Consider the following 22,948-nt stretch of genomic DNA (forward strand, 5'->3'; position numbering starts at 1 on the left):
ATGGCCGCCCTGGGAACACAGAGGAATAGCCGCTCACACTGGAGCGGGGACATGGATGGCGTAGGTATAGGAGATCTCTCCTACATGTGAGACCTGAAGGTTGAGAAGGAATTAGGGGAGAAGAGAAGAAAACAGGAGTTTGCCAGGCCTGTGGTAAGACCACAGGGCCTTCAAGGAGCTGTAAGTGGTTTGTTTGGAGAAGGTGAAATCCAAGCTTCCAGGAATCCTGAGCTTTAAATGCCACGTCCTGTCATCTGGGCTCTACCAGGGCCGTGTGGAGTCCGTGCTGCATAGCATTCTGATGGGCTGTGCCTTGTGTTAGTCCCGCCAGGGGTTCTCCGTCGTCCTTTGTTGAATTCAGGTGACACTGAAGAGGAAAACAGATGGGATCGACCTGTCTTGCTTTCAGATGCAAGGGAATGCTTAACTGGCCTAGAGGAACTGCAAAGATTCCCCTGGCTTGTCTTGGTCTTCCCCGTCAGTGTTTTTGTATGTCGTATAGAAATAGGTCACTCCCTGTATTTTCAGGCACTTGTGGGACTGGGGTATAAATTTCCTTTTAGAACTTGCGTTGGATGCATTATTACTAATTATTGCTGCAGTAAAGAGGAAATGAAATCAGCAGATGTACGGAGCTTCTATTCACACTGAACACACTCACTATTCACTTAAACAAAAAGATCATTTCTCAATTGAAATCGGAATATTCTAATTTAAGGCCTAAGTCAGTTGTGTCATAATCTTTATGGAAACAAAGCTTTCTACTGTGTAGTAGTTGCATAAGTAACTCATTTCCCCTTGTAGATACACAAGTTGTCAACGCTAATTCTTTCTCCATTTTTCTCTTAAGAACTCTCTCTAAAATAGACTTTTTCACCAGTGACATTTGCTTATATGTTTTATGAAATCTAATATTTCCATTCAGATTTCCTGCTTACAGGCATTCTTTATTGTAACTTTCTTTTTTTATTTATTATTTGTGTCTTTCACATCATGGCTTTTCTAGCTCCTGCTCCCTGGCATCCGCCCTCTGCCCCTGCAACCTCCCCCACCCCAAATAAAATGAAAAATATTTTAAGACAAAAAGGGAGGGGGGGAGAAAGGGAAAATCTCGTCATGGAAGCTGCAGTGTGACACACACACAGTGAACCCCTTTATCCATGCATCTGTACATGCAGGCGTTCGTTGCAAATAATCATTGGTTTAGTTCAAGGATCCTGGTCTCTGCTACACTGTTGACACTAGGCCCTCACTGGGACTCTTCCTGGACATCCTGTTGCTGCCCTACCCTGTGTCATGGAGATCCTGCAGCCCTGGGTCCAGTCATCGTCCTCCCCCCGCCCCCCGCTCCAGCAGACCACAGATAGAGCGGATGTTGGGGCGGGCCTACACTTTACCCCTGTTCTAGGCGTGGGTAGTTGCAGGATTGTTCAGCCTGCCAGCTCTCCCCTGTCCTAACAACCAGGGCGAGCTCTCCAGCCCTGCCCTGGCTAGTTCACCCCTTACAGCCATGAACAAGGGATGGGGACAGTTCTCCCGCTTTCACATCCTCAGGGCCAGTCCTCCCACACCTGCACATCTTCAGGGCCAGCTCTGCTGTGTTGCCCAGTCAGGAGTAGGGGCTGCTCTCCTGGGTGCTGCAGCTGATGATGGGCAGGGACAGCTCTCCATCTGCCTCAGGTGTTGATGGGGGGATCTCCTTCCTGCCCGCATCCCCACATGATAGACAAGTGGTGGAGACAGCTCTCCCAGACTCACAACTTCGGGGTTGGCTCACTTCCACCTCCACCACAGAGCTGGCTCCGTTGTGCTGCCCAGGCAAGATACAAGGCTTGTTCTCCCAAGTGCTGCAGTGGTGGGGTGCAGGGGCGGCTCTCCTGCTCTCAGGATCACAGTTCTCCCACCTGCCTTAGACACTTCTTGGGGGTGGGGGTGGTGCCCATGCCTCCATATGGCTGATGAGGGATGGAGCTAGGTCTACCCGTGCTCCCGTTCTCAGGGTGTGCTCACCTGTGCCTTCATCAACAGAGTCAGCTCTGCTGTGCTGCCCACACAGGGATTAGGGCCTGCTTTCTCGACTGCTGTAGTTGCTAAGGGGCAGGGTGGGCCTATGTTTTCTCCCCAAGTCTTGGGCAGGCCCGCCTGTGGGTCTCTTGGCCCCGCTCAGTCCGTCATGGCCTACAGACAAAATTCTTACACATTTGGTAAAACTTGAAAGTTATTGAGAAACCAACTGTTTTGCATCAAATGAAGTATTCTGTGTAGCAAAGAAATGAGTGAAGAGATGGAAGCTGAAGAATGGAAGAAATATTTACAAATCATAGATGGGATGAGGAACTAATATCCAAAATATACCAGAAACTCAAGCTGCTCAATAGCAAGAAAAGAAACAATCCGGTTAGAAGATTGGCTAAGGACCTGATCGGACGTTTCTCAAAAAGAGATACTGGCTACAGATATGCTACAAACAAACAAACAAAACCAATGCTAGCTGTAAGGTGTATGCACACCTTTAGTCCCAGCACTGGGAGGCAGAGGCAGGCAGATCTATGTGAGTTTGAGGCCAATACGATCTGTATAGTAAGTTCTAGGACCTCCAAGACTACACAGAGGGAACCTGTTTCAAAAATAAATAACTTAAAATAAATAAAAAGCAAACAAAAAAGCTGAACACATTGAATTGTCAGGGAAATGCAGCCATCGTGAGCTATTATTAGACTGGCTGTTACCCAAAGGATGAGTGATAACAAATGTTAGTGAAATTTGGAGGAAAGGTTATCAAGTGGTATTATGTTACTAATCTCATTTTTTCCTTTTTTTTTACACGGCAGTTGTTTTTGAGGTCCACCAAATCATGCTACCCCCAGCTAACTAGACTTCAAATGCCACAACTTGTTACCGACATCCATAACCTTGAATAGACATTTTTTCATGGTCCCTTTTGTGAATTAGCATAAGCTTACTACTTCTGGGTCATAGTTTGGCAATACAAGTACAAGCATTTTTGGTTCATCTTTAGTAATTGGTTCTTAAATGTTTTCTTATTGAAATTTTTTTTTTCTTTTTTTTTTTTTGGTTTTTTCGAGACAAGGTTTCTCTGTGGTTTTGGAGCCTGTCCTGGAATTAGCTTTTGTAGACCAGGCTGGTCTCGAACTCACAGAGATCCGCCTGCCTCTGCCTCCCTAGTGCTGGGATTACAGGCGTGCGCCACCACCGCCCGGCCCTTATTGAAAATTTTAACCAGGAGCCATTTAATATCTTTTTAAGGGAAAACCAATTCATTGTAAGTTACCTCAAAATCTTTACCTTAGTTTCTACAGCAGGATAGCCGTGTGTGTAAATAGTAAATGGGATGTAGAGTGCTTAAAACATCATTTCCTATTTGCGATATGGCTCTTAACCACTGGTTTCTCTGACTGCACTGAAGGAAGTCTGTCTGCTCTCTCAGGCCTGCCCGGAGGGGGGCAGCGCCCCATGGAGGATGGCCCTAGGTGCAGCACCGTATGAGATACACACGTCTTTTGATAACACATGCTTTTCAGACTCTTCATGCAGTTATGACTCCCGTGATCTTCTAGTGAGTATACTCGAAACGTCCTGTCTGTCGTTCTGTTTAATATAATATATATCGACTTCTAGAGAATATAAATATTCATTTTTCCCACTAGATAACATTTGACCAAGGGAAGAAGTGGCCTTGGGAAGAGACACCTCCCTCGGGAGAGTTTTAGGTTTCTTCCTCATAGAACCCAGGCTGTGCTGCTCTTTGCAGCGACAGAGCCCCAGATGGCGATAATGCAAGGCCAGTGCCTCACATTCACACCTGTTCCCACCCCTGCCTGTGACCATAAGGTCCTCCTTGTTCCAGCTCTGCTGATGCTGATTTGTTTTTGTATATGCTCCCTCTCTTTGCTATAGTTTTTTTCTCTGAAACCCAAAGTTCCAGCCTAATGTAAGAAAATGGTTTCTTCTTTGATATTTCCATAACAAATTGAAATTTAGAACTAGAGAAAATAGTAGTAGAAATAGTATAAAAATATGCTTTAAAAGCCGGGCGGTGGTGGCGCACGCCTTTAATCCCAGTACTCGGGAGGCAGAGGCAGGCGGATTTATGTGAGTTCGAGGCCAGCCTGGTCTACAAGAGCTAGTTCCAGGACAGGCCCCAAAACCACAGAGAAACCCTGTCTCGAAAAACCAAAAAAAAAAAAAAAAAAAAAAAAAAAAAAAAACCAAACAAAACCAAAAAAAAAAAAATGCTTTAAAGAAACCAATGTTGTTCTGTAGAAGTGGCATAGGCCAATCACTGAGAATGTTTGTGTAGCTCTCCTAAAAGAAGACTAAGGAAGAGATACAGCAGAGCCTCAGCCAGGGGTCTGCAGTCAGCGTGGGCAGCTTAACAGGAAGTAATGGGACTGAGCATCCGGGATAGTCTGAAAACCGACTTAACATTTTTTATTACACGTCTTTAGTTGTGTGTGTGTGTGTGTGTGTGGGTGGGTGAGTGTAAACATGCTGCGTTGTGTGTGTGGAGCTCAGAGGACAGCATCTAGGGTCTGTTCTGTCCTCCCATCATATAGGCGCTGGGCTGAGCTCAGGCAGACAGACCTGGAGCATTTCATAGGCCCTGAACTTTTGACCAGAACCTGTAATGATGTAAAGGTTTCTCTTTTTATAGTGCTTAACTTCAGCTGTCTGCTTGGGATCTAGAACCATCTGGTAGGCCTGGTTGTGTTAACTGGGGCGGGGGCACCAAGTTCTGGCTCAGACCCTGGACTGCGTGAATGCAGAAAGTCGGTCGAGCACATTCTCATCTGCTTCCAGATGTGGATTGTTGCACCCTCGTCAGCTCTACACAGGCTGGGGCTTCCAGATGTGGATATGTGGTACCTTACTTTGTCAGCTTGACACAGGCTGGGGCTTTCAGATGTGGATTGTTGCACCCTGCCTCGTCAGCTCGACACAGGCTGGGGCTTCCAGATGTGGATATGTGGTACCTTACTTTGTTAGCTCGACACAGGCTGTGGCTTCCAGATGTGGATGTTTCGCATCCTGCTCTGTCAGTTTGACACAGGCCAGGGTCATCTGAGAAAGAGGAACCTCAACTGAGAAAATGCCTCCATAAGGCATTTTCTTGATTGATGGTTGATGTGGCAGGCCCAGCCCTCTATGGGAGGTACTGTCTCTGGATGGGTGGTTCTGAGGTTTGTAAGAGAGCAAACCATGAGGATCAAACCAGGAAGCCACTTTTCTTGGTGGCTTTTGCTTCAGTTCTTGCCCTCGGGTCCCTGCATTGAGCTCCTGTCCTGACTTTCCTCCGTGATGGAGTGGGACCTGAGAGTGTACAATAAAATAAACCCTTTTCTCCTCAAGTTGCTTTAGCCATGGTGTTTACCACAGCACTAGGGACCCTAAGATGCGGCATAACTGGCTTCTTCAAGCTCCTGCCACACTGGCCACCCACCGTGCTGAACTGTTACCTGGAACTTGGGAGCTAGAATAAGCCTTTCCCCCCTTACACTGCTTTCATCATGGCATTTTACTACAGCAACAAAGGACAAGCCAACCAACTGAAACTTAGACACCTCCGCTGCTCAAAGGTTTCTTTTCTCTCTAGAGCCAAAGTGGGACTGTTTGTATCCCCTTCCACACTGTGGCTGCACACGAAAGGGCACTGGACTGTGTGCCCTGATCAGAGAGCGAGCTGTGTATCTGCTAGCTCACGCGTTTTCAGAGCCGCTGAGCAGCTGAGTAAAGAAATGATCGCCTAAAGGCAATGCGGTTTACCCGGCAGGAGTCAGAATTGAACACCATCTGCTGAGCCTTCGCAGACTGGTGAGGAAAGCTATTGGGGTGAGCGTAGATGATCCTGTGTGGGCTCTCATTGAGGCTTACGAGCTGGCCTAGAAAGACCCGGATTTCCCTTTACAGTCAGGATGCTAGAAGCGATCAGGTAGGCAGACAGCCACTGTAGATCTTTGTGAGCAAGGCTCCCTGATGCCTGTGCAGTGTGTTTCTTAAATACTGACCGGCAGGTGTAAATATGCCTGAAAAAGATTCATTCCAGAGACAGAAAATCTGCTTATTGGTTTTTGGTTTGCTTGTTTACATTGTTACCCTTCTTTCTACTGTTCTGAGACAAGGTCCTTAAAACAGTGTGTGTCTCAGATTGGCCTTGAATTCACAGTTATTCTCCTGCCTCGCCATCACATGCTGGGATTGCAAGCTTGCACCATCACACCCGGTACTGATTTGTTAACTGATGGTTGGGAATATGCTCCTTCAGTATCCAGACCATCATCTCTGCTGTGTTCTGTTTCCCTCGGGGAGAAATCTGTGAATAGCAGGGTTCTCACCTCTGTCTCCTCTCTCTGGGGTGGCCCAGATTCTCCTTGTTGATCTAACAGGTCAATAGCCAATGGCCACTTTGTCCTTTTGAGGGGGTCATGGGTAGATTCTAAGGTGCACTTCAGGATATCGCATCTCCGGTTTCCACCATTGGATTTGAGGGTTCTCAGGTTAAACTGTCGTGGATCTGGTTCTCCCCCAATAGACTGTTCCCATTTTTGCTGTGTTGGCTTGTTTTTAAAGATTTGTTCATCTTATTTGTATAGGTGTTTTGCCTGTGCGTATGTTTGTGCTCTGTGTGTAGGCCTGGTGTTCGCAAGGTTGGGGTATGGCTTTGGTGCCCCTAGAACTGGAGTTAGGATTGTTTGTGAGTCACTATTTGGGGTCTAGGATCTGAATGTGAGTCTTCTGCAAATCAGTAATTGATCCTAACTGCTGTGCCATTTCTCCAGCCCTGTTCCCATTTTTTATAGGTTAATTCTTATTAGAGAAATTTATTCTCAAAACTAATTTTATTTCTGGAAAGCTTTCAGTTGTCCCTTATAACAAATGCATTAACATGTATCTAAGAGTGAGATTCCACTTTGTCTAGTATTTCACATTATGAACGTCATGGCTTTTATTAGAAGTTATGGCCTTAATGCTCTAAAGCAATTATCTCTCTAGGAAAGTACTGTTTTTAAAATGCCTTATAATGTGTGTGTATAAAGAATTAATTATAGTGCATAGCCAAAATTCCTTAGAAATTCCTTGCTGTAGATATTGAGTTACTCATTATCAGCACTGTTAAGTCCAGCAGTAACTTATTTAATACAGACACCAGTGTTTGCTCAGCACTGTGGGGTTTGGGGGAAAGAATCTAAATGGCTTCACTCTAGCGTGAAGTTCTTTAGGTAGCAAATGGGGTGGCATAAAAGGCTTGCAGTTTGCTGTTTAAATTTATTGAAAGGGAAAGTAACCACCAGTAAATGGAGGAGAAGCAAGGAATTAGGATAATGGTTAGGCTGTCAAGTGTGGGAGAAGGTCCTGGGACAGCCTCCTAGGAGCTTTGCCTCAGGGTCCTTCTTGTGCCATCTTGTGGGTGGATCTGGCAAGGACCAAGGAAACTCCTCTACTGAGCAGAACCTCCAATCTCCACATTTCATTGATATCAAACAGCAAGGTGGGTGTCAGAACTTTGTTCTAGGAACCAGATCGTGTATGTTCATTGGCAGGTCTCCAAACACACCTCAGATCCATGTGCTCATCTCCAGGACAGCTGTTAGGACAGGCCTCTACCCCCTCTCACTGAGAATAATGCACAGCCTTCCTTTCTGCTCTCCTCTCTGTTCTTACCTCCCACGGCCTGTTCTCCTCAGACAATCAAAAGGGATTTTATTTTATTTTATTCAGACTATACCAGGGAAGGGCAAAGATTATGATCAAAATATACTGTAAGAAAAATATTTTTTAATATAAACAGATCTGACTATATCACTACTTTATATAACACCCTGTTGCTTTACATGAAATTTCTTGGCTTACAAAGCTCTTTATGATCTGACCTCATCACATGACCTCTTCCCTTTTTTTCCTCCAGCGCCCCACCTGGTTCTCATGAGTCCTTTCTTGGTACTCCTTGTTGGCTGGCTCTTTGCCATTCAGTTCTCACTCCTGTATTTGTTCTCTGAAGAGAGGCCTTCCTCAACCTCTCATTTATCCTAGCAGCCAAGTTCCTCCCAATCCACTTCTCCCTGTTGTTAAGTAGACGTATCATTGGCCATGTCTTTGTTGACCTCCAAAGTCTAGGAAAACCACTTAGCACAACGAAGATGCTCAGTTAAGATTTGTCAAATGGGTAAGGACTGTTTGCCAGTTTTTTGACCTTAATTCATCTGGATATAGATTAGAGCAGGTGATTTAGATCTTGCCCACTAGAACATAAAAGAGCTACAGAAATTAAATACAGACAGGATTGAGTTTTGTTCCTGCAATTGCTGCTTCTCAGTTACTTGATTATTCTGTTCTGAGCTTCATTTTCCTCCTTGCTAATTTAAGTTAATAAGTTAATGGACTTAACTTTCAGAGTAAGAATCTGGGGGAGATGTGCTGTACTTGCCTAACAGTTCTGTCTTCAACATTGATAACCCAAGCAGTTTTGAGGTGTTGAAGCAGGAGAATCAGAAGCCCAGGGTTATCTTTGGCTACATACTATGTTCCAAATACACATTTCCCAATGGTGATTGGGAGCTAAAAAGGGAAATAATAGTAGGAAAGGGAGGCAGGGAAAGCTGGAGGAGTATGACTTCAAATAGGTTGATTGTTTATGTCCTCTCTCCTCCCTCTCCCTTCCGTCTTCAGGATCTTGCTGTGTAGCCCAGCCTGGCTGCAGACTTTGGGCAATCCTCCTGAAGCCTCCCAAGTGCTGGGATTACAGACGTGTGCCCCCATCCCTAGCTAATAACTTCCTTTCCTACCCCAGGCCTTCAACTCGTAACAGCTGATTTTTTCTTCTAGTGTCACATGTAACCAGTATTCAGTCAGTCAGATAATCAAAAAAACATCTGATACGGTTCTTCAGAACTAAAATTTTTGTCATTTCTAATCATATTTGTCAAAATATTTTAAGCTGCTATGATACAAATATACAACTTTATTTTCTGATATTCTAATGTTACAATCTTCATCCATTCATTCATTTGGAAACGGTCTGTTATTATGTAGCCTTGGCTGTCCTGGAACACGCAGAGAGCTGCCTGCTGCTTCCTAAGTGCCAGGGTTAAAGGCATGTGCCCACTACATAGTCATAAAATTTAATTATGTGTATTTATATGGCATGCCATCCATGTGGAGGTCAAAGGACAAATTAGTAGATTCAGTGTTCTCTTTCAGTCTCGTGGGTGGTTCTACCCCTGAGGCCCTGGTCCTGGGTGGTGGAGAGCTAGCCATGGAGGAAGTCTGTAAATGGCATCCCCTCCTACAGCCTCTCTCTCTGCTTGAGCTCCTATCCTGACTTTCCTTCATGATGAACTGAACTCTTTCCCCACAAAGTGTTTTGGTCATAGTTTTTGTCTGAGGATTAAAACACAAATTAGGCTGGGTGGTGGCAGCACATGCCTTTAATCCCAGCACTCTGGAGGTAGAGGCAGGCGGATCTCTGTGAGTTCAAGGCCAGCCTGGTCTACAAGAGCTAGTTCCAGGACGGGCCCCAAAACTACAGAGAAATCCTGTCTCGCACAACCAAACAAACAAATTAGAGTTGTGACTCTTTTTTGTTGTTTTTTTTTTCCTGTTGTTTTGTGATTAGTTTGGTTGGTTGATTTTTGTTTTGAAACCAGGTTTTTTTGAATAGTCCTGGCTGTCCTGGAGCCTGCTCTGTAGATCAGGCTGGCCTCAAACTCACAGATAATTGCCTGCCTCTGCCTCCTGAGTGCTGGGATTAAAGGCATGGGCCACTACCTCCAGGTCTGGTTTTTTTTTTTTTTTTTTTTGGAGAGACAGGATTTTTCTTTATGGCTCTGGCTGTCCTGGAACTTGCGCTCTGTAGACCAGGCTGGCCTCAAACTCAAAGATAATCCGCCTGCCTGTCTCGCAAATGCTGGAATTAAAGGCATGTGCCACCACCACTCTGCTGGATACAATTCTTGAACATACTGTTGTTTCTATATTATCTAAAAACGATCTGAAAATGTTGGCTACATTTGAAGCTGAAAGATAAATGAAAGCTATGTTATTAAAATTGATTTGAAAATGAATATTTTATTATAAATAATAATGTAAAAACTAAAGGGGCCATGAGCTGAAGTTTGATTTTGATGGTGAAGCATGAGCAAAGGGGGTAGATGCAGAAGCCCCAGTGGTCCTCTGCCCATTCCTAGAGCAGACGGAACGCTGTTTACTCTGAGGATCTGAAAGGGTGGATGCAGAAGCCCCAGTGGTCCTCTGCCCATTCCTAGAGCAGACGGACGCTGTTTACTCTGAGGATCTGAAAGGGTGGATGCAGAAACCCCAGTGGTCCCCTCCCCATTCCCAGAGCAGACGGACGCTGTTTACTCTGAGGACCTGTTGCTCACGCCAGCCAGTTCACTGAGTGATGTCATCAGATTTCCTGGCGGTGGCTATTTTTTGCGGGGATGGTAGGGGTGGGGTGGGCATAGTGCTAGGTGGTTGACTGTCCAACTGGACTAATACTCTGATCACAGAGGCCCCAAGGTCCGGATATTCCCTGTGACAGGATGTTCGGCTAAATGCTGTCTAGCTAAGTAAACAGAGTGTCCAGTGGTCTATTACACCACTTGCTGAAGCATGAACCTTTTAAAATAATATTGCTGAAACTTTACAGAGTGTCTGAAATTTGGTGTTAAATCTTTTTTTAGGAAGAACATACACTTTCTTTTATTTTTCAAAATTAATCTAGTAGTTGGGTCATTTTTAGAAATTGAGATTTTAAAGTTAAGGTGTCTTTCCTAAAAATTATCTCACCAACTTTTTCAGATATTAAAAAACGTTGTGTGTGTGTGTCTGTCTGTCTGTGTCTATGTGTGTTTATGCGTATCACATTTATGCAGGAGCCCACAGAGGCTGGAAGACAGTGTCAGATCCTCTGCAATTGGAATTAGAGGCAATTGTGAGCTGCTATGTGCTATGTGCTAGGAACTAAATCTAGGTCCTCAGCAAGAGCAGTAAGCACTGTTAGCCACTGAGTCATGTTCTCTCCAGCTCCCTATCTCACCAACTTTTTGTTTGTTTGCCTACTTGGTTTTTGTTTTGTCCTGGAACTTGCTCTATAGACCAGGTTAGCTTTGAACTCAGAGACCTGCTGCCTCTGCCTCCTGAGTGCTGGTCACTAACATCTGAGGTGGACCATGTACGTGGTGTTATTTACTTTCATGCTGTAATCTTGCCCACAGTTTGAGTGAACACTGTAAATTTTATTTTATCTTATTCTGTGTATTTCTGAGATAGGATCCAACTATGTAGGCTAGGCTGACTTAAACTCAGAACCCTACCTCAGCCTCCTAGGTATTAGGGTTATAGATATGTCATCAGACCCAGCTATGTGTTTTATTGATGCAGTTTTCTCTAGTCATTAGCACTTAAACATTTTGTTACTTATTAACTTTGGTTTTCTTCTTAGAATTTTCTTAACCAGTCTTACCAGTTTTTGGTTACTGGATGCACATTGAGTCGTTTTCTTAGCTTTATAACAGTCTAGCGAAAGACAGTACCAGAGGTCAGATACATTTTCTTTCTTTCCTATTTTTTCAGAATCTACAGCTTAAAAAGTATCCTCAGGCCGGGCGATGGTGGCGCACGCCTTTAATCCCAGCACTCGGGAGGCAGAGGCAGGCGGATCTCTGTGAGTTCGAGACCAGCCTGGTCTACAAGAGCTAGTTCCAGGACAGGCTCCAAAGCCACAGAGAAACCCTGTCTCGAAAAACAAAAACAAACAAACAAAAAAAAAAGTATCCTCAGTTGGGTGATGGTGGCGCACACACCTTTAATCCTAGCACTCGGGAGGCAGAGACAGGCAGCTCTTTGAATTTGAGGCCAGCTTGGTCTTCAGAGTGAGTTCCAGGACAGTTAGTCTACACAGAGAAACCCCGTCTCTGGGGGCGGGAATACACACACACACGCATATATACATACATATATATATATGTATATACGCATATATAGCTCCTCTGTGTGTATGTGGGGGGGAGGGATGGAGAGAGGGGGGAGGGAAAGTGCTGTCACATGTAGAAGTGGGATGAGTACCTTGCAAAGTTAGTTCTTTTCTTCTACCTTTATGTGGGTTCAGGGATCAAATTTGCGTTGTTAGGCTGGTGTAGCAAGTGCCATCACTCACCGACCTATCTCACCAGTCCTCCACCTTATTTTTGTGAGCAATAGTTCTCACTGTATCTAGAGCACATGATTCAGCTAAACTGGCTGGCCAGTGAGCACCAGCATTTGCCTTTCTCCATCTCCCAGTGCTGGCATTGTAGACGCACTCAGGCACGTCCAGCTTTTATGTAGGTTCTGAAGATCTCAGGTTCACTTTTTTTTTTTTTTTTTGCAGCAAGCACTTTGCTAACTGAACTATCTTCCCAGCCCTGATGCTATGTGTATTAGTGTCAAGTGTTTAATGTCAGCTTCTCTTATGGTTAAGCATGTATTAACCAAGGCTGTTATGTTCCTTGGTAAAAGGCAAGGTCTCTCTGACTGACATCCATTGTTCTGAGTGCTAGATTGCATTATTCACATGTCATTTTGGATGTAAGATTTTGTTACCCATCAGGAAAAGGTGGGAGCAGTCTATAGGGACTGCCAATATATAGTGTCTACTCTTTAGACGGTCTTTGTATTATAATCTTAATTGATCTGTGTAACGAATGAGAAACTGCAGCTGAGGAAGGATGAGTAATTCTCTTAAAGTTATAGAGAACAGAAACAGACAGCCACCCTGTGATCAACACGTTTTCATTCTTCTTTCCTATTCTCATTTCTCCTGGGGTTTAAGGTGGGTGGTTGCAATTCCTCTTGCTTGTCTAATATTTGTGTAGTTTTTACTGTGGATATTTTATTGTTGTCTGTGACTCTGCATAGAGAGATAAAAATATAACCAAATCTCTTTCTTACAGGTATCAGTAACCGACGTGCAATTTGGCCCGATGAGATTTCATCAAGACCAACTTCAGGTACTAGGCTGTGATGATCATATTTCAATTTTCTTTAGTGAGGAGGGGTTAAAACTATACATTTAAGATATGTGTTCTTCTGTTTAGCTACTAGCTCTTGGTCATAGTTACGTTTCTTGGACTTGGTAACAATGTTATAACTGTTTTTTTTTAGAAATACCTGCTGAGGTTAAAATTTAGGGTTGCAGTAAAGAAAGGGGGAGTGTATAATTGTGCATACACTCACATGTGTATATACATTGAGAGGAAGCAAGACCAAAGTGGCAAAAGGGCTGATTAATCTAGAGAAAGAATTTTTAAGGCATTATCATTTACAACGTCTCTGTAAGTTTGAATTTTTCCAAAATGAAAAGTTAAAAACATAGCCTTTTACATCGCATCCGGTTTGTTTTTATTTTGGGGACAAGGTCTCATGTAGCCCATGCTGGCATCAGGGGGCTAGAGAAATGGCTTAGTGGTTAAGAGCCCCTGTCGCTCTTGCAGAGGACTTAGGTTCAGTTCCAAGTGCTCACATGACAGCTGTCTGTAACTCCAGTGCCACAGGGTCTGACACTCTCTTCTGGAACTCCGCGGGTGCTTTTCACATGTGGTGCACATGCATGCATGCATACATACATACATACATACATACATACACACACATACATACATGCAGCTGAAACACCTGTCCCCACACAATAAAAATGAACGGGTCTTTGAAAAGTGATAAAATATAGCCAAGCTATTGGAAGCTTCCTGCACACGAACAATGTTTGCTATTGTATTTTAGTCTTGTGAACGAGGCAGACACAGGTGTGTATTCTTGATGTTTTTGCATTTGTGGTATTTGAACAGTTGGGCAGACGTTTAAGGAGGTAAAGGACTTCTTTCAGTTTTGAAGTCAACCTCTGTCTGCCAGGCTGCTCGTTGCCGTACAGCCTCTGTAGTCTCTCGAGTCTCACGCTGACGGGTGCAGCAGAGGTGTTTGAACTTGATTTGACTGGGAGGCCTGGTTGAATTAGGGAGGAGGCAGTAGATACAGGATTATGTGGTACGGCCGGGCACCAAGACAACAATTATTGGCCGACCATCGACACAGATGCTACCTACATTGCCTAGGCTCTGTGCCCACGCTGCTTGCTGAGCAGGCTTTAAAATACAAAGTGTAGTCTTCACATCTTCTCCCTCATATTCATAATGAATGACTTTTTAACTTGGAGGCATTACATAAAATTTGAGTCAAGTCAGGCAGTGGTGGTGTACACCTTTAATCCCAGCACTTGGGAGGCAGAGACAGCAGATCTCTGTGAGTTTGAGGCCAGCCTGGTCTACAGAGTGAGTTCCAGAAAGGCTCCAAAGCTACAGAGAAACTCTGTCTTGAAAAGAAAATTTTTTTTTTTTGAGTCAAAGCATGTCAAGTACATGATTTAAGAAGTATGTGTCTCAAGAGTTTCACTAAATGCCAGCATTTGCCAACTGAGGTATTTCCCTAAAACACCAGCATTGCCATACTCAGTTAAATTCCTGTGTGTTTTGTTTCTATTTTAAAATAAGATGTTCTGTCAGGTCTGTATTGAGTCCTTACAGTGGGTTGTCAGCAAAAGAAGGAAGCATATGTCCCAAGCACTTGGACTTAGAAAGTGCGTTGGCTTGTGGACGTGAACGCTGGTACCCCTGAGCTGCCCGAAAGAAAAGAATACGTGTTTACAGATGCTGCGCTCACACCTTGTGTCTTCACCTGGACATTTGATAACTTTCTGGGCCTTATTTTAAAATGACAATTAAAGCAAGATTTTTTTTTAAATGTATTTGTCGTCTTTTGGTCCAGGTACTGTTAGTGTTTACCAGAGAAGATTACCAGTGTAATGGATTCTACAGGGCATGTGAGAAGGCCGGGTTTAAGTGCACGGTCACCAAGGAGGTGCAGGCTGTCCTTCCCTGTTTCCTGGACAAACTCCATGACATCATCATCATAGACCATCGAAACCCCCGACAGCTGGATGCAGAGGCACTGTGCAAGTAAGCCGGAGGCCCGCTTCAGAGTCCATGAGCCTTTGTGGCCTTTCTAATGCCCTTATGTGTTTTGATTGTGCCAAGTCATCTCTTTCCTAGTTCCATGAATTCTAAAGCAAGGGTATTAGTTTTTAAGGCGATTGTTCCTCATGTAAGGTCTGTCCCTGACATTCTTGTTTCTAGGCAGTTTTTCTTTTCACCTGAGAAAGTCAAGTGCATACTTCTATCTTTATGTAGGGTTTAGCACTGCTTTGATGGGCTTGTCACTAGGTGGACATGGTCCTCTCCTCTGCTTCTTCTGTGACACAGTGCCCCTTGCTTGTTTCTCCAGCAATGGGCAGGTTGGTCAGAGCTCCTCCTGATAATCATTTGCACACTGCCCACTTCCCACCAGATTACCACTAAAGCACTATAAACTTATTTGAAGTGGCTGGCTGGCAACTTAAGCCCCCCTTTCTTCGTTCTCCATACCTTTGAGGATGACGGGTGTTGTGGAAACATGTAAGAACAGATGCGGTGTCCCCAAAGTCGCAGGAGCAGCATGCACGAGTCCATGCTCCTCCTTCAGCCCTGGAGATGAGAATCAGCATGAGTATTAGTTACCAGGAGCACGCTGGCTTTGTGCAGTGAGGGTGTGCTGTACCAGTGGCCCTTCTAGGCCTGACTGACCCTCCCTGGCCTTTGTCTCCAGCCTGACTCTGGTCTTCTCTGGGCAGGAAGACCAGAGTTGGACCCCTAGCCCGCAAGCCCTACAGTGACCTGTTTGGGAATCCTTTTCAGTAGAGCTTCACAGTGCCTTTAGGTCAGCTTCTATGGGGAAGAAGGGCAGGTGAGAGCTAGAGGAGTCCAGTGGACACTGGGAAAAGAGGAATATTGAGAAAGTGGGGAGATGAGCGGTGGCCCATGAGTGAGATTAGCTGGACTCTGGAGCTGCGTTTCATTCCTGAGCAGCTCTCCTTGAGGACCACTCTCTGTCCTTAGACCCTAAACCTTCCTCAGCATCAGACCCACAGGAACCTGCTGTCTGCATGCCCTAAGGTAAGCATTAGCAAAGGGTAAAGGTTTGCTTTCTGTGATCACACTCATGCTCCGAGGGTAGTGATGATGTTGTAGGTTCATTTCTGTTGGTGTGATAAAATAGCCTGACTCAGCTATTTTAGTAGCTTAGAGGGGAAAGGTTTATTTTGCTTCACACTTCCATGTTAGGGTCCATCGCTGTGGGGAACTCGAGGTGACAGGAACTTGAGACAGCTAGACTACACCCACAGTGGGAAGCAGAGAGAAATGTGTGCAGACATGCATGCTCAGTTGCTTGTATTGCGCTCAGCACAGTTTCTCCACGTTTAGCACAGTTCAGGACCTCCTGCCTAGGGAATGGTGCTACTCACAGTGGACTGGATCTTCCATACCAGCTAACTTAACTAAGACCACCCTTACAGACATGTCTGGAGGCCAACACAGTGCAGACAGTCCCTCCTTGAGATTCTTTCCAGGACATTATGGTAATGTCATGCTGCCAATTAAAGTGAATCGTCACCAATAGGTAACTGGGACAGAATCCACAGGGATACTTAAGGCCTGCAAATCTTAAAATAGTTAACTCTCTGGCTCTTTATAGAAAAGTGTGCCAGGACCAAGGCATCCCCTGTATGTGGTAATTCTCTTGTAGACAGCTAGAGTAGCTGTGTTATGTACCATCTCTGCGGGAATTCGGAAGTAGCCACTCAAATCATTTTTGTGTTCTGTGATTCAGAAGTGGCTCTTTTTTAAAGCTAATATATCTGAAGTCATGTGGTCAGCTTTGGCTGGTCTGTGTCCCTTCCTGAACACATCCTCCAAGAGACTAGCATAGTTCTCCTTTGACTAGGACAGTCTGTATGGTCCTGCTCATGGCTTCCATCTAAAGCCCTCTCCTTCCTGGATGCAGTGGCTGCTTTCTTCTTAGCTCTACCTTCCCCTCATGGAAGCTGAGCTCAGAGCTGTTGCTCCTCCACAGAGCGATCCTTGTTTTTGTCCACTCTTTTGCATCTTGTGTACGTCTTCCCTCTGATCTCTTGGCTATGTTGTCACCACTCATGGTCCCCATCGCTGCTTCCCCTGAGGGTTGTGTTCCTGGTTGGGTGGAGAGCCTCACATTCCTTGGGTGATGTCCTGATCCCCACAGTCTGCATGGGAAATGCAGGAAGGAGCCCGCTCCTGCTGGCCCTGATCCCCACAGTCTGCATGGGCGGAGCCTTGGGAGATGCAAGGACAGCTGCATTTCCTTCACAGAAAGAGACATGAGCCCAGTGTAGGGGAGATTGTCCCCCCAAACTAACCCAGGTAAATGCATAGAGTGCAGCACCTTAGCTATTTCATTTGAGCATGTAATTGTCACGGTTATCACAGGCACTAGTTAGGAGTTTATCACCTGAGGGAAGATGAAGAAGGTGAATCTGGAGTGCCAAGGGAGTTCGTCCCTCTCGTCTCCCTCCCCAACTGTAACTACACAACTAAAACTAAGAAAATATATCTAATTTTAAGAATTTTTTATATTTAAATATTATTTTATACTTACCATTTACATTTTTGTTTTTTTTAAAGGTCTATCAGATCATCGAAACTCTCAGAAAATACAGTTATTGTTGGTGTAGTACGCAGGTAAACTTTTTTTTTTTAATGTTGGAATTCAGGTGTCAATGTAATGTTATTAACTTTGGTAAACAAGGGCTGACCTGTGGCAGGAGAACCTGTTTGAAGTCTGGCCTTCTTTACTCCTTAGCATTTTACTTCCTCTCCTTTGCTGCTCTCGGGGTTAGTTTTCTGATTTTGAACAACCCTTTACAGGCAAACTGTAAGAGAATTCCATTCTCTAAGGGTGAAGGTTTTCAGATGTGTCTTTCTAGGGCCTTGAGCATTTGGGTGACGTATCAATGTAGGACATCTTCTCAAGTTGGAGCAAGGAGGATAGCAAATACTTAAACAGTGCTATTCATATATCAGTATAGACAGAATGCTTCTGTGTCCTGTAATCTTCCACAAGTGGAAGACAAGAGAATTTAATAGTTCTAATATGTGTACTTTTATATAGTAAATAGATACCCGGACACTACTCAGTTGTGAATATAACCATTGTATCTACAGCAGTGCCAGGCACCTGTAGTCCAGGGTATTCAGGAGGTCCAGGGAAAAGGATTTATGGTTGAGCCTAGGAGTTTGAGGCCAGCCTGAGTAAGACAGCAAGTCCCATTCCCCCAAACAAATTATAATACCCTTCTAGAAGACAAAAGATGAAATTGAAACTGGAAAGGCTTTTCAAATTCATATGCACACATCTAATTCATTGAAGGTACTTGTTATGTGACCGTTGAAGATATATAAATTAGTGAACATTGCCTAACTCTTAACGTCTTCCTTTGAAGGGGGGACAGAGAGGAGATGTCGCTAATGCCCTTCATTGCTGCTGGCTTCACAAGGGTATGTGCCTACTTCTTAGTTTTACAAGTATAATTCAGTGTGAAAAATTTTTTTATCTCAATTTCGTGTCCAGCAAATTTTTAAAATTATTTTGAAGAAAAAAATTGTTTCTGTTTTGTGTTGGTTTGTTTTGACTTTGTAATCTGCTGATCTGTAATAATTCACTCAAAACTATACCGGCCCAAAGTCGTCCAAATAGAATAAAATGTGCTCTACTAAAACACTCATTTACAAATCTGTTAGAAAATGTGCTTCTACAATGCTTCCGTGTGTAGCTGAAATCCCTGGAGTCAGTTTGGTGACTCTGGAAATGGGGAAACCCACACACGGGCTCCTCTCTCTCTGCTTCTCTCTGCTTCCACCATCTGTTGTTTCTCTTAAACCTAAAGGCTTCTCGGGATATTAGTCAGCTGATTGTAGGCGAGGCCACAGGAGTCGGGGCATAAGTGAGTGGAAGAATACTTTCTTAGGATGTAGAAGGCCCTGGGTTTGATCCCCTACCCCAAAACACAAACAAAATCCAAAGGCGCTTGGGAGATGGGTGTAGAGGTGCATACCTATGATCCCAGCACATCGAGGGAAAAAGAATTTGGTAGATATGTAAAATCTTTATCCGGTGAACAACCTGGCTGCAGAGGAGGCTGTTTTTGAAGTGGATAAACAGACATGACTCTTTATCCCAAGATCTCACTGCAGAGCAGTCAGTGATCCCAGTCTGTCTCAAGGCCTCCACCCCATCGGATGGAATGGCAGAAGCACTGTAGCCAGAACTCTCTCCTTGCTGTCCCTGGCTAGTCAGCAGGAGGCACCTGCATGTCTGTGCAGCCATCTAGAGGATTCCCTGGAGTCCTGGCTGCTATGGGCAGATGGTTCAGTGCTCTGCATCCCTGTCAGGAATGAGCGCTAGAAAGAAAGTCATCTCTGACTTTCGAGTGCGAAGGGCTTGGCACATTTTACTGATTTAGCCCTGGCCTAAGTCCTTCCCTGCTGGGATTGCACTAGCTTTGGTTTACTTTTTAAACTATTTTTAAAATTTTAATTTAATTAATTTATTTATTTGGTTTTTCTAGACAAGGTTTCTCTGTCCTGGAACTAGCTCTTGTAGACCAGGCTGGCCTCAAACTCACAGAGATCCACCTGCCTCTGCCTCCCGAGTGCTGGGATTAAAGGCGTGCGCCACCACCACCCGGCTAACCTTTTTTTTTTTTTTTTAAATCTCTGTATTATGGGTATTTTTGCCCGCATGTGTGTCTGTGCATGTATGCGTACTAGGTGCCAGCAGAGCAGAAAGTGGGTGTCAGACTCCCCTGGAAATAGACTTAGAGATGTTAGACTCCATATACCTGTTGGGAATCAAAGCTGGGTCCTCTGGAAGCTCCACCAGTCCTTGTAACCATGGAGCCAGCGCTGTAACCCCACCACCTGATCTTTTCATTCCTGTAACTGTAGACTGAACGCTTCCTCCTGCCGTCTGTCTTCATGGAGGTCTGCAGCGGGTAGGAACAGCATTGCTTCTCTTGTTTGTAAGCGAGGAGGCAAGCTCAGGAAGTGTCTCTTTAGGATCACACAGCTTTGAAAGCTTGGACCTGGCATGTCCACATGAACCGAGATTGCTCGTCACTCACAGAAGACACTGATGATGGACATCTGCCACCACTTTGATAGTAGAGGAGCCTCCTCAAATGGCCCATAGCCCATACTGATCCGGCTGGGTCCCATGATGGTCTGCCGAGGCTCTGCCCTCAGGCCTCAGTTTCCTCCTCAGTCAGAGTTACTGCACATTTATCGTGCAGGTAAGAGCGAAGAGCTCTTTTCAGAAACAGGAATGAGCCAGCGTTCCTAAGTGTTTGCTGTCAGAATGAAGCTACAGATGAACCTCTAGCCACGAGTCTCCGTTAGCCAGTTCTGTATCAGTAGGCGTTTTCTATTGTAGACCCATAGTATCCAGGAGAGAACATTCCACATGGGAACATGTATGGACGTTTTCTATTGTAGACCCATAGTATCCAGGAGAGAACATTCCACATGGGAACATGTATGGACGTTTTCTATTGTAGACCACAGTATCCAGGAGAGAACATTCCACATGGGAACATGTATGGACGTTTTCTATTGTAGACCCATAGTATCCAGGAGAGAACATTCCATATGGGAACATGTATGGACGTTTTCTATATTGTTCCCAACATAATACAGTATAACAACTGTTTCTATACATTTCCCTGTGTTTCTAGAGGTCACTAACGTATGCAGGAAGATAGCATATTTATATGTAAGCACTATGTCATTTTATATAAGGGAGTTGTACAATTTCTACAGATACCCTGAGACTGCTGTGTGTGGCAGCATAGTGACTTCTAAGATACCAGCGTAAAATTTGTTATTCGGTGGTAGCATTGGTCCATTTTCTGTAACTATGCTATTTGCTTTGTGTGGGACATCCATGATGTAAAGGTTGTCGAACACAACGCTTAGTGTCCACAGCTGTAAGAGACGCTGGGCAAACCCATGCCTTCTCCTGGTTCCTTGCTTGCAGAGTGATCGCCAGCCAGCCTCTTTTGCAGTTAGTGGGAAATAGTTCCCAGTAGGAGTTCCCCCCCAGAGCCACAGGTGTGGGTAGAGGTGCAAGCATGCCTTGTGTATGAGGAGCTCTTCTGACTGTGAGGACAAAATATTACTTCAGAAAGTGCTTGAAAGCCCAATATCAACTTTCTGCAGTCTCTCCTCCACTTTGGAGGTAATAGGTGGATAAGCAGAGAACCTTAGTATTTATATTTTTAATTTAAAGTTACTTTGGTACATTTAAATCTCATCTGTTGTCTGTTGTACATGAATGATTACGAAGCAGTTTTTAATTTCAGTAGCCAAATTGAAAGGTTTGTGCAGACTTTGTTTTGCAGCATCCATCAGAGGATCTTCATCTACAAAGCTCCCTTTCTGTTTGTAGAGGTATATAGAAAACCCCAGCCTCATGGCCTGTTACAATGAGCTGCTCCAGCTGGCATTTGGAGAGGTGCGATCACAGCTGAAACTCAGGTAACCGTGTCCCTGCTGAAAAGCCCTGCAGACCCCAGGGGAAGTTGCAGACAAAGGTCTTTTGTCTGGATTATTGAATCCACGAGTCAGTCTCCCTACAGTTAGCCCTGGCTTCTTCTTGTCTGGTTTTCACGGTGAAATAACATGTACTCCCATTTGTGTTTTGTCTTGCAATATTCCACTAAGTTCAAGGTGACGTCCAGACTCCCAGATGTGGCTCCCGAGACTGTCCTGATGCACATTAGACAAAGGAAAAGAGAAACCACGAAGGGAAAGGGAAATGTGGGAAACCTGTTCTGCTAGGAAGCTGTGCAAAGTCCCAGGCTAGAATGTAGAGTCTGGAAACAGGCCTGAGTGTACTTAGAGCCTGGGGCCTTAGCAGCGTGGCTGCTCAGATCAGCACCGAAAGTGAGCTTTTCAGTGTCTGGGAGCATGGCAGCTGTTACTTAGTGGAAAAGAAATTAATGTACGCCAGTTTCCCTGCCCCTCACCCCAAGTAGCCACCGCTAAACTAAGGCTTAAATGTAGAGCCGCGTATTTTGCTCAAAAATAAGCAAAATATTTGATTGGATGATGAAGTCTTTTTAAAATCAGCATGGCCTAAAGGCTGAATTCCACAAAGGGAGAGAAACCAGTCACCCAAGAGGAAAACATTATGTTTCTGTATACTCGAAAAGAAACCCAAACTCTGAGGTAATGTTAAAATTACAGAAAACGGAATGGAAACATTGGTTTGCTGCGTATCCAACGGGCATTAGGTTAGTCCCTAAATAAGGAGCTTTGGTGAATCAGATAATGAAATACTCTGAAAGATATGCACAGGCGACTCACGAGTCAGAAAACATGAAAAGAAGTTCGGCCAAGCTAGGAATCCAAGAAGTGACCATGAGAAAGTATAGCGTTTCCCAGTTTGCAGTTCTGCTCTGGCTGAAGGAGAATGAGGGACCCAGTGGGCCTTCTGCAGGCCTGGGTCCTCTAAGTTGCTTCTGTCATGTGTGGGGCTTCTCTTTGGGTTTGTTGTTGATTGTGGGATTTTGAGGCCTTGGCTGACCTAGAACTCACTAGGTAGACCAGGCTGGCCTGGAACTCACTGGGTAGATCAGGTTGACCTGATCTGCCTGTTTCTGTCTCCCAAAAGTACGTTTTGCCAATTGAGCTGTCTCACCAGCCAATCTTTTATTTTTAATTATGTGCACGTGGGGGTATGTCTACAGCGGCATCAGATTCCCCTAGCTGGGGTTGCAGGCAGTTATGAGCTGTCTGACATGGGTGTTGGGAACTGAACTCATTTTACTGACGTGATTATGAGTGCTAAGCCATCTCTCTAGCCCTGTACATTTTTTAAAAGATTAATTTTTAAATTAGGCGTATGTGTGGATGTCAGGGGGCATTATGCATGCATGCAGGTGTCCCCTGCATTCAGAGGAGACTGTTAGATCCCACCGAGCTGCAGTGAC

The 22,948-nt window shown here is 44.7% G+C and overlaps 1 protein-coding gene across 1 annotated transcript in view; it reads left to right on the top strand.

Moving 5' to 3' along the window:
• Pde8a (phosphodiesterase 8A) overlaps positions 1–22,948 on the top strand; it is a 98,011-nt gene that overhangs the window by 43,945 nt on the left and 31,118 nt on the right. The window contains exons 2-6 of the mRNA XM_075953053.1: positions 12,951–13,007; positions 14,815–15,005; positions 17,583–17,639; positions 18,401–18,455; positions 21,403–21,491. Of these exons, the coding sequence (XP_075809168.1) occupies positions 12,951–13,007; positions 14,815–15,005; positions 17,583–17,639; positions 18,401–18,455; positions 21,403–21,491 (449 nt within the window). The remainder of the gene's footprint in view (positions 1–12,950; positions 13,008–14,814; positions 15,006–17,582; positions 17,640–18,400; positions 18,456–21,402; positions 21,492–22,948) is intronic.

This window comes from Microtus pennsylvanicus, chromosome 18, assembly GCF_037038515.1.
Source record: "Microtus pennsylvanicus isolate mMicPen1 chromosome 18, mMicPen1.hap1, whole genome shotgun sequence".
NCBI classification, from domain to species: Eukaryota; Metazoa; Chordata; class Mammalia; order Rodentia; family Cricetidae; genus Microtus; species Microtus pennsylvanicus.